Below are 12345 nucleotides of genomic sequence, written 5' to 3'. Positions count from 1 at the left end.
GGGAGTGCTGCCCTCTGGTGGACAGAGAGCACAGGGACAAGTTTGGTCGGCTAATAGGACTGCCAAAGAATTGGTTTATTGGAGCATACATTTCTTTTAAAAGAAGGAGGAGGAAGAGGGGCTTGTTTTCCTTATTTTTGTGGTACTTAAATTTCTGTATAATCTAATTTTATATAATATCCCAAGTAACTGGGATTGTTGATAGAAGCCATGAAGCCTCTCTTTTGTTGTTATAGGGGATTTTAACATATTGTCTTTTCTTTTGCTTTTGCTGTTGGTCGTGGAGCTTGAACTCTGGGTCTGGGCACTTTCTCTGAGCTCTTCAGCTCAAAGCTAGTCCTTTACTACTTTGAACCACAGCACCACTTCCAGTTTTCTGGTCATTAATAGGAGGAGGAGATATGAGTCTCAGATTTTTGTGCCCAGGCTAGCTTTGAACCACAATCCTCAGATCTCAGCCTCCTGAGTAGAAAGGATTACAGGCATGCCACCAGCACCTAGCTAGTCCTTGGGCTTGAACTCAAGATCTGGGCACTGTCTCTGAGCACTCAAGATCTGGGCACTCTACCACTTGAACCATAGCACCACTTCCAGCTTTATCAGCTTATGAAATACTAAGGAATCAAACCCAGGGCTTCATGCATACCAGGCAAGCACTCTACCACTAAACCACATTCCCAGCACTTAAAGTATTCTTTTGAAAACATATGAGATTGCAAACATATTACAACAATTAGTTGTCTAATTATTACTTAATAATTATAATAATTGGTAATAGGGTCTAGAGTTTGGCCTAGGGTAGAGCTCTTGCCTAGCCTGCATGAAGACACAGGTTCGATTCCTCGGTACCACCTACATAGAAAAGCTGGAAGTGGTGCTGTGGCTCAAGTGGCAGGGGAAAAAGCCCAAGGACAGTGCTCAGGCCCTGAGTTCAAGCCCCAGGACTGGCAAAAAATAATAATTAGTAATAACTAATAGTAATAGACAAACTGGTTAAATGGTAATCTGAAACAGGAAAAATTCACAATTCTTATTAGATGCAAATCTACTAATTATTTGATATTAAACAATTCAAAGACTAGTTTTACAATTCATATAACATTTTGAGATGCTGGATGGCAATATATAAAATAGGTGTCCATATCAACATGCATTCTTTTCTTGAAGTTTTAACATGGATTTATTTTAGTGCAACAGGGGTAAAGCAGGAAGAAATGGAGAGAGAAACATTTCCTGCTCCCCATGCAGGAAATCAGTTAAAGACAAAATATCAGCTGGGCACTGGGGGCTCAGGCCAGCAATCCTGGATCCTTGGAAAGCTGAAGTCTGAGGACCAAGGTTCAAAGCCAGCTCCAGGAGTAAATCCCATGATACTCTTATCTCCAACTAACCAGCAAAAGGCTAGAAGTAGTGTTGTGGCTCAAGTAGTAGAGCACCAACCTTGAGCTTAAAAGCTAAGGGACAGCATCCAGGCCCAGAGTTCAAGCCCCAGTGCTGGTACAAACTTCTTTTTAAAAGACTCAAAATGTTTCCTATATGTAGCTTTTGTACTTTTTGACCTGGGTGAGTAGATGAGGCCATATCACCTAGCAAATCCTAATCCTCACACAAAGCTTCCAAGTGGGTAAGATGGATGAGGACTATACAAAACCCAAAAATGGAAGATTTCTTAAAGGTTATCGTCATGTCCTTTTCATTTCTGCATCTCTATGGAAGTGTGCATTTAATGTAGAGCACCAGACATATGTTTTAAATAAGTAAATTAATATTTGTGTTATTGTCTAAGGCAATAAACCGAAGTTGCCAACATAAGAACAGGGAGGTTACCAGGAATATATGTGGAATATATATGTGATCATATACATGGAATATATGAAATATATGCTGAGATATAGAAAAATATATTGGGGCTTAAACTCAGGAACTGGGCACTGTCCCTTAGCTCTTTCTCTCAAAGATGGCATTCTATCACTTGAGCCGCAGTTCAACTTCCAGCTTTTGGGTGGTTATTTGGAAATAAGAGTCTCACAGAGTTTCCTGTTCAAGCTGGCTTTGAACTGAGATCCTCAGATCTCAGTCTCCTGGGTAGATAGGACTATAGGCATAACCCACTAGCACTGGATAATATATTTTAATAACATAACATGGTTTGGGTTTGGTTTTTTTTTTTTTGCTCTCATGGGTTAAAAATATATTTCTGTCATGAATGAGCCTTTATCCCCCTCGAGGGTAACTGAGACGCTGTAGTAACTGAGTCCTCATCCCCATCCTGCTTAACTCTTCATCCTTGATACTATCCTCTGGATAATGATGGCATTTTCTTAGGGTCTAGATGAAAGAAAGTGAAGGATTACTCACACAAAATTAGAAGCTCAAATAATGAACTTAAAACACAACAACCCCTAATTTATGTTCAGATAAGAAACATCCTGAAGCAATACCCAGGGGTGTTAGACATTCATTATATATAAATATATATATATATTAAAATCTCCCAATTATACCTCATTTCATACTAATCTAAATGCTGCCATTTTTTTCCTTTTGGCATTCAGAAGTCAAATAGGTGCCCCTCCTCCCACCCCCAACCTCCTCCAGTAATCGTGTATAAAAGCTCAGGGAAACCATCCCCGCTACACTGCTCATCTTTGTGGTTCAGCTCTTCACAGGTGAAGGTGAAAGACCCTCAGGGCGCCATGTCCCTCCAGTGTTCTGGTGACTCTAGGCACATGGGTTTACAGGCTGCAGCTGCCAGAACACCCAGTGGAGGAGCCAGCTTTGGTGGTGGCAGCACCTATGGCAGCTTGGGTGCCACGAGTGGATTTTCCTGTGGTTTGGGAGCAGGTCTGGGCAGTGTTCCCAGTGGGAGCATTGGGAGTGGTGCCCTGGGAAATGCTGGCTACGCTGGTCTGGCTGGAGGCCAGGGAGGCCTCCTGTCCAGCAATGAGAAGGTGACCATGCAAAATCTCAACAACCGGCTGGCCTCCTACCTGGACAGTGTGAAAGCGCTGGAGGAGGCCAATGCAGAACTGGAGAGAAAAATCAAGACTTGGTATGAAAAATATGGACCTGGCTCCTGCCGTGGACTGGAACAGGACTACAGCGTCTATCACCTCACAATTGAGGATCTGAAGAGCAAGGTAAGAAGCCCAGTGACAGGCCCATTCCAAGATGTCCAACGAAGAAATAGCTAGCCAAGGGCAGACAGCCTCACCACCACATGGTCACAACTGCTACCTCCGATTTGCTTACTTGTAATTAATAGGTAACTTAAAGAACGCTCATTTTAATACATAATCACTCAATACATCATCATTCCTGTTGCTTCAAATTAGCCACTTGCATATGTGAATCTCAAGATAGCTAAAAGGTTACTGATGCCATTGTTTGGAAATATATTTGTAGAGAAGAAAGTCTGATGCCCTAGACTAGATGGAAATCAATGGGAACGTAGCTCATTTTTTTTTTTACCAATCCTGGGCTTGAGCTCAGGGGCTAAGCCCTGTCCTTGGGATTTCTCAAGGCTTAGAGCTCTACCACTTGAGCCTCAGCACCACTTCCAGCTTTTTTCTATGTATGTGGTACGAAGGAATCGAACCCGGGTCTTCGTACATGCAAGGCAGGCACCCTACCACTAGGCCAACTCTCAGCCCCCGTAGCTCATTTTTTTAAAAAATAAATTCTAAATGTTTTGGTTGTTTCATGTGGATTTTTATGTAATCACCTCTTACTGATGTAACTTTGCGTGTGTGTCTGCGTGTGTGTGTGTGTGTGTGTGTGTGTGTGTATGTGTGTGTGCGCACATGCACGCACGCATGCACAGATACTGGGGCTTAAACTAGGGGCCCAAGTACTATCCCTTAGCTTTTTTACTCAATACTGGTGTTCTACCACTTGAAGCACAGCTCCACATCCAGCATCTGGCTGGTTAATAGGAGCTAAGAGGCTCTCAGATGTGTTTGCTTGGGCTACCTGCAAAACCCCAAGCCTCAGACTTCAGCCTGCTGAGTAGCTAGGATTATAGACATGAGCAGGCCAGCAGCCAGCGATGTAACAGTTTTATTATTCTGAAATAACAGTTTTTATACTGAAATAATAAATAACAGGAGCAAGTTATTTATTGTTGCATTCCTTTTGATTTCCTCTAGATTGTCACTTCCACATCTGCAAATGCAAATGTGATTCTGCAAATTGATAATGCCAGACTGGCAGCAGATGACTTCCGACTAAAGTAAGTGAAAGAAAAAAAATGTGTTCTAAAAGGAAAAAAGTTCCTATCGACTTAATGAAATTTCAGCTACATCCCAAGTAGAATAAACCAAATCTAAAGATGAAAAGAAACAAAGGACTTATACTGAATCAGTTATAATTGAGATTTGTATATACATATGACTAGCTTGGAACAAAATACCAATTTGGGGCTGAGAATGTGGCTTAGTGGTAGCATGCTTGCCTAGCATGCATGAAGTCCAGAGTTAGAGTTCTCATTACCACATAAACAAGAAAAGCCAGAACTGGCACTGTGGCTCAAGGGGTAGAGTGCTAGCCATAAGCAAAAGAAACTCAGGGACAGTGCTCAGGCCCTGAGTTCAAGCCACTGGACTGGCAAAAAAATATACCAATTCATCTCTATATCTCCCTAAAATAATGCCAAGCATAAAAATAAGTACCCAGTTAATCCCTTGCTGCCTGAGTAAAACTGTTAGCTAAGATAAAATTGCCAAATAGTATCCTTTTTAATTTATTTAATAAAGATATGCCACTGGAAGCTGTGGGGTTACATAACTGCGGGTTTTCATGCCCAGAATCATAAGAAGAGTTTTCTCTATGAACCTTTGTAGTATTTGGAGTACTCATTCAGCTTCTGATTTGGTTTACATGAATGGGAATTTCCCCTTTCTGCTTCTTGAAATTGCCTAAGTGGCTCTGACATGTCTCTCGATGTTCTTCTCCCACTCGCCAGGTATGAAAATGAGCTTTCCCTTCACCAGAATGTCGAGATGGACATTAATGGCTTGCGACGTGTCCTGGACGAGCTGACCCTCTGCAAGACCGATCAGGAGCTGCAGTATGAGTCCCTGAGTGAGGAGATGACATACCTTAAGAAGAACCACGAGGAGGTAGGAGACCCTTCACTTCTAGTCAAATTGTGATTGAGTGTGTGTGTGTGTGTGTGTGTGTGTGTGTGTGTGTGTGTGTGTGTGTATGTGTGTGTGTGTGTGTGCTTGGCACTGGGGTTTCAACTCAGGGCCAGAACCTTAACATTTTTACTTAGGGATAATGCTCTACCACATGAGCCACAGCTCGGCTTCTGGCTTTTTGCTGGTTGGTTGAAGACAAGAATCTCATGGATGTTGCTGTTCAGCCTGACTTTGAACTGTGATTTTTTTCAGCTCTCAGCCTCCTGAGCAGTTAGGATTACAGGGGTGGGCCACCACACCCAGCTGATTCTGCACATTAAAAAAAATGCTTAGGAAGAGGGTGTTAAAATTACAAGAGTAGCTGGACACCAGTGGCTCACACCAGTGACTCACCCTGCCCCCGTGGAGAGCATTATGGGAGAAAGAAAGAAAAAGAAAGAAAGAAAGGAAGGAAGGAAGGAAGGAAGGAAGGAAGGAAGGAAGGAAGGAAGGAAGGAAGGAAAAAAAAACAAAAAATAAGAACTTAAATAAAATAGGAAGGAAAAGAAGGGTGGCAGATCAGAGTGACCGAAGTGACACTGCATCATCGCATGGGGCAGGATAGCACAAGCAGCCCCTTCTCCCCCCTGTTCTCCCACCAAGGCACTGGAGAGGACCTAAGTATGGACACCAGTGGGTTGTAATCCACCTGAATAAGCTCAAATAGGAAAATCTTGGGTTCAAGTAGGAAAGTCTTGAGAAAGGACGGGAAGCAATGGCAAACTCAGCTATCTGGAGACATGAGAGATGGGCCGGGATGGCAATAACATACCCCCAGCCCCTGAGATCATCTGACCCTATGATCACCACCCCTGGAACAATTCCATTTTCAAACACTGACAGCAGCAAGAGTTCCACTTCACATGGATTCTTACACAAAGCTCTCTGAAAACAGGGAGCATGATCCATCATAGCTGGTTTCCTTGGGCAATTCACATCTTGTTTGGCTCATGATAGTTGCTGGAAGGATGTAAGTTTAGGGTCATAAGAAGATTGCTTAGCAAAGCAGAACTGTCAGTCCTTCAAAAGCAGCTTGAATGAAGAGGTCATGCTGGCGGCTCATGCCTATAATCCTCAGATCTCAGGCTCCTGAGCAGGACTTTCGTCTCCCATGAATCACTAGAAATCAGAAGTGGTACTGTGGCTCCAAATGGTACAGTGCTAGCCTTGAGCACAAGAGCTAAGGGATGGCACTCCGGCCCTGAGTTCAAGCCCCAGGGCAAAAAAAAGTCACTAACCCCAAAGATATTCATCAATCCATCCTCTGACTTAGACAGGTTAATGATGTGACTTGGGACAGACCCTGTAAGAGGGAATAGTCCCTCAAGAGCCAGGGTAAGACCTTCAAATCCTCTTCTGTTCAAATCCCAACATGGCAACTTACCCTACCTCTCTGTGCTTCAGTTTCCTAATACAAATGTCTACCTCATGACATTACACGGCTTGAAAATGGGACCCATCCAATGCTAAGAGTAGTGTCTGGTACATAATAATCACTTCATAAACCATAGCTGGTGTCGCTAAGATGAACAGTTCAGAAGAGATGAGATTCTTAGGTGGTTTTCCCATTGGGCATAGATCCCCATCTGTCTGACACCTACCTAGTCCATAATTAGATGCTGACTAACTCTGATCTTTGCAACCTCTTCTCATGGAAAAGAAAGTCTTTCTTTTGGGAATGCTGTGACTAATTTTCATAGACGTAGTGGGTCTGTTTATTTTCATGAGCAAGCAAATGATTGATTACACTGATCATCGACATGAGCACGGATCAAATGAATTGTGTGTGTGTGTGTGTGTGTGTGTGTGTGTGTGTGTGTGTACCTGCATGTGTGTGTGCTGGTACTAAGGCTTGAGCTCAGGGCCTGGGTGGTACTGTCACTTGAGCCGTATCTCCAGTTCCAGCATTTTGGTGGTGAACTGGAAATTAGAGTCTCAGAGACCTTCCTGCCCAGGTTGACCTTGAACTGTGATCCAAAGATCTCAGCACCCTAAGTAGCTAAGATTATAGGTGTGCGCTGATATTTTTTTAAATGGGATCATAACATTTATGTTTCATGATCAATGACTAGGTCAAGTGGGTGTGAAATTTCAGCAAGTAAGACGAAATTCTAGAGACTCGCCACGCAACCTTATGCTCACAGGCCACAGAATTATGTGGCGCACATAAAATTTTGCTGACAGGGTAGCTCTAGTGTCAAGTGTTCTAACCTCAATTTTTGTCATATATTTTTATTCTAATTAATAGAAGGGTTACATGATATTCACCAGATAGAAGGTGCATTAATTCACATACATTGATACCCTTTCTCATGTCTTGGTCCCCATTTCCCTCCCCCCCACCCCCACAATTTTTTTTTTTAATTGAGGAGAAAAACTAGGAGAGAGGGAAGAAGAGAGGGGTGACATTGTCCAAACCAAAATGTACGCATTACCCGACTTAGGTCACTGACGCCGCTCTGTGTAGCACCTTTATCACCACGTTGTTGGTTTTCGTTTTTGAATGTGGGTGGTGAATTATGCCCACTTGATTGCAAACGTTGGGGCCTGCAATGACCAGGGCCCTGGTGGGTCCCCGCTGTGGTTCCCCTGCAGGAGATGAAGGCCCTGCAGTGCGCGGCGGGAGGCAACGTGAACGTGGAGATGAACGCGGCGCCCGGGGTGGACCTCACCGTGCTGCTCAACAACATGCGGGCCGAGTACGAGGCCCTGGCCGAGCAGAACCGCAGGGAGGCCGAGGCCTGGTTCCAGGAGAAGGTGAGGTCTCCCCATGCCCTCCCCGCCCGGCACGGAGGCGGCGCAGGCTCGGGGTGACGCTCTGCGCCCTGCCCGCCCCGCAGAGCGCCACGCTGCAGCGCCAGATCTCCGACGACGCGGGCGCCGCCAGCTCCGCCAGGGCGCAGCTGGCCGAGATGAAGCGCGCGCGGCAGACGCTGGAGATCGAGTTGCAGTCCCTCCTGGCCACGGTCGGTGGCAGTGCGGCGCCAGCCCGGGACTGATTTGCGGGTGCGGGTGGGGGTTTGGGGGAAGGAAGGGAGCCGCTTAGCAGGGTTTAGATTTGGATTTGTTCTTATTTTTGTGTGCTTGTTTTGCTCAGACACACCTCCGTTTCTGGCTTTGGGGTTGTTAATGGAGGGTAAGAGTTCTCGCAGACTCTTCTTGACCAGGCTGGCTTCCAACCAATCAGGATCCTCAGAGCTCAGGCTCCTAAGGAGCAAAGATAGACAGGCGACTTTATGAAGAGAAAACAAAAAAACAAAAAACTAAAGGAAACCCTTCTCCCCCCCCCCCTCCTCTCTCTCTCTCTCGCGCGCACGCGCTTTTTTATTTTTATTTTATGTCGGTGGTGGAGCCTGAACCCTGGACCTGGGCACTGTCCCTGAGCTCTTCGGCTCTAGGCTGCTGCCCCACCCCTTGAGCCAGGCCCCACTTCCCATTTTCTAGAGGTTCATTGGAGATAAAGAGTCTCAGGTCCTTTTGTGCCCAGGCTGGCTTTGAACCTTGATTCTCAGATCTCAGCCTCCTGAGTAGCTAGGATTCCAGGTCTGAGCCACCCCGCCCAGCTAGAAAGCCCTCTTCTTTCCTTTCTCTTGCTATGGATCTTTGCCGTCCCCAGAAACAATCCCTGGAGTGCTCCTTGGTGGAGACCGAGGGCAACTACTGCACACAGCTGGCCCAGATCCAGGCTCAGATCGGGGCCCTGGAGGAGCAGCTGCACCAGGTCAGGACGGAGACCGAGGGCCAGAAGCTGGAGCACGAGCAACTGCTGGACATCAAGGCCCACCTGGAGAAGGAGATCGAGACCTACTGCCGCCTGATAGATGGAGACGGAAAGTGAGACCACGTGGAAGGCCGGAACCTCCGCTCCACCTGCCTCTCCCTCTTCCACACGCCCCTCTCTTTCGGCTCTCCCACTGCACTCAAGCATGTCCATCTCGTGCCTATGCAGTCACCTCTTCCTCATTTTGCACGTCACAGAATTCTCACCTGTCTTGGATGGGGCCAGTTCTTGTGGCTCAAGTTCCAGGTTATTGTCCCTGGCAATGCTTGCATATTTCAACTGTCTTCTGAAGCCTCCTCCCAAGCTTTACTGTGCTTCCAGTTCCTTGCTAACAGTACTTCTGCTCTGAAGTAAATGGACTCTGAAGAAACACTCAAGATCCATATCTATCTGTCTGTCAGCCATCTATCCACCTGTCTATCTGCCTATCTATTTATATTCATATATATATCTGTATATATATACATACAGATGGATATATAGAGATGGATAGATGGATCCTAGCAGTCAAAAAATACTTCATTATTTTATGTATATATATATGTGTGTGTGTGTGTGTGTGTGTGCCTTAAGTTAATATTTGTACCTTAAGTTACATCCATAAATTACCATATATAAAATTCCTGAATTTTAAAATCAAATGGAAATGGGGAGAGGGGTTTGTTTACTATCCTCTGTCTCCTCCCAGTCTCTCTGACTCTGTCTTTCTGCCTCCATCCTTTTGTCTCTCAACTCTCTCTCCCTCTTTTTTTTTTTTAATTTTATTTTATTGTTGGTGTGGCATCTCCCCTTCCTTCTCTGCAGTATTGGTAGTCTGAACTCAGGGCCTCGTGATGGCTGACACTCTGCTACCTCTGTCACCTCTATTGGTGTCCACTTATTTTTCAGATAGGGTCTCATGCTTTTGCACAGGCCAGCCTATGACTCATTATTTTCTCTTTATGAAAACCTCAGTCTTGTCCACCATAATAAATTAACATTCACTTGAACTCATAATACGAACAAACAGAAATACAAAAGTATCTTTTTTTATCCTTACAGTTCATGCTCCACGTCAAAAGGCTTTGGATCAGATAGCTCAGGGAATCCACATAAAGGTAACCAAATCCTGTCCTATTTTCTATCACAGCAAATGCTTTTACATTAATGGCCTTCCTATGCCACAGTCCAAACTTAAGTGATTTTAACTAAAGTGTTCTGACTAAATTTTTAATTTTATCAGCAATGCCAAACTGTTATTATTAATCTATACTTGCTCCCCAGCCAATGATGGGTATGACACATTACAGCCAGCAATGGAATTCTTTGTCACATAATCTTTTAGGCTGACTATATGGATTCACATGTATTTTGTTTCTAGATTCACCCAAAACCACACTGGTAAAGACAGTGGTAGAAGAAATAGATCAACGTGGTAAAGTTCTTTCATCAAGGATCCATTCCATCGAGGAAAAGACATCTAAAATGATAAATGGCAAGAAAGAAAAGAGAACACCCTTCTAACTGTTCTTTTAGGGGAAAGAACAACTCAGGAGAGGGTTCAGCACAATTACATTCCTCTAAGGATGAATAAAAACTCTACTCTTAAAGATTCTTAGCTCAAATAAGTGTTCTCTCAGATGGGTGTTGTTTTCAAATAAATAAAAAGTTGATATACACATATTTCCATTCACTGATGACTTATAATGTTTGTTATGGTATCTTTCCTTAGAAATACACTCATGGAATGTGTTTAAATTTCAATCAAGGGTTTTTTTTTCCTTTGTTTTATTTTTTGTTTTGGTGCTATTACTGGGGCTTGAAGTTGGGGCCTGGACACTCTCCCTGAGCATTTTTGCTGAAGGCTAGCCCTCTACCAATTGAGCACAGCTCCACTTTGGGCTTTTTGATGGATAATTGCAGATGGGAGTATCACAGATTTCCCAGCCCTGGGAAGCTTCAAACCTTGATCTTCAGATCTCAGCCTCCTGATTTTCTAGGATATCAGGTGTGAGCTACTGCCACCAACTTCTAGTCTAGTTTTACATAATAGCTGATACCTGGCATTTAAACATTAAAGACTCACCAGGCATTGTCTTTACATCCCCTCATGTCTATAAACAGGCAAATGATCTATGAAAACGTAGAAATTCTTCTGCAACTGAAAAACCCCAACACTAGATGATGCATACTTAATGTTTTACCAAAAGCCTGTCTGGAACTCTGCAAGGCATGGAGATAATTCCAGGGTACTGTTTCTTACCTAAACAGGAAATCTCCAGAAATAGCCGCAACTATGAACCTCATGTTAATGACTTCCTTTTTTCCTAGAAAAGAATTTTGATGCTTTTTTCTATGAGGGCTGAGAGCAAATATTTTTGACTTTTCAGGCCTCCCTATCTATTCAACTGCCCAGTTTAGTGATGTTAACAGAAAATGGTCATAAACATAGTCATGGTCATAAACATAGTCATGGTCATAGACAAAAGCCAAATGAGTGTGACTGGGTTCCAATAAAACTTTATTTAGGACACTAAAACTTGAAAACACTTTCACATATCATGAAGTATCATTCTTCCTCAAAATTTTTCACTTAAAAAAACCAACAAACTGGGTGCAGTGGCTCATGCCTGTAATCCTAGCTACTCAAGAGACTGAGATCTGAGGATCAAGGTTCAAAGCCAGCCCAGGCACAAAAGGACCTGAGACTCTTATCTCCAATTAATCACTGGAAAACGGAAAGTGGAGCTTGGCTCAAGGGTAGAGTGGTAGCCTTGAGCTGAAGAGCTCATGCACAGCACCCAGGCCGAGTTCAAGCCCCATGACCCACAAAACAAAACAAACACACATAAAAAACAAAAACAAAAAAAAACACAAACAAACGTTCTTCATCTGGGAGCTATATAAAAACACATGGCTGGCCAAATTCAAGCAACCAGCATCTGTTTGTAATGTCAAAACTCCACAAGGTTGAGAAGCGTTATGGTTATTGTGACCTTCAACAAAAGTAGAGGAGAAAATAAAAGCAACTCATATTTTTCAAATACATGGTCTGATTTGAATGAAAAGTTCCATACACAACAACTGCATAGTCACATGGGAACTCGAAGAAAGATAAAATAATTAGCTTTAACAATATCAACAAGTCAAAAATTCATCCCAAAAAGCAAAAATTAGAAACTCCTTGAGAAATGACTCTTCAAATCTACAACGCACGGGACCAGCTACTTAATTAGCTTAGTGTAATTGGGGTTTAGTCCCCTTTTTCAAAAACCAAAGGAAATATGCTATCAAAGGCAATAAAATATTATTCTTTTTCCTCTCTTTTTTCAGTCACATTCTCAATTTGTCCTGCATTTTGGTTGCTTTGGTTTTTAGAGTTTGGGGGTTGGGTTGGTTTGGTTT

At 43.6% G+C, this 12345-nt stretch overlaps 1 protein-coding gene across 2 annotated transcripts; it reads left to right on the top strand.

Annotated features, from left to right (window-relative positions):
* Positions 1-2696: 2696 nt before the first annotated feature.
* On the top strand, positions 2697-10464 carry Krt28 (keratin 28). 2 transcript variants are annotated; one of them, XM_090351703.1, is made up of 8 exons: positions 2697-3140; positions 4149-4231; positions 4964-5120; positions 7776-7937; positions 8021-8146; positions 8797-9014; positions 10003-10058; positions 10322-10464. In XM_090351703.1, exons 1-8 carry the CDS (start codon positions 2697-2699, stop codon positions 10462-10464), a joined length of 1389 nt encoding a protein of 462 aa, XP_090207829.1. The 2 variants fall into 2 exon arrangements, with proteins under 2 accessions (XP_090207829.1, XP_090207830.1); XM_090351704.1 differs by lacking the exon at positions 8797-9014 and having other exon boundaries at positions 8021-8150; positions 10023-10058.
* Positions 10465-12345: the final 1881 nt, after the last annotated feature.

The sequence above is a fragment of the Megascapheus bottae genome, chromosome 17 (assembly GCF_031878675.1).
Source record: "Megascapheus bottae isolate mThoBot1 chromosome 17, mThoBot2.hap1, whole genome shotgun sequence".
Lineage (NCBI taxonomy): Eukaryota > Metazoa > Chordata > Mammalia > Rodentia > Geomyidae > Megascapheus > Megascapheus bottae.
This window is presented reverse-complemented; position numbering and strand designations above follow the sequence as displayed.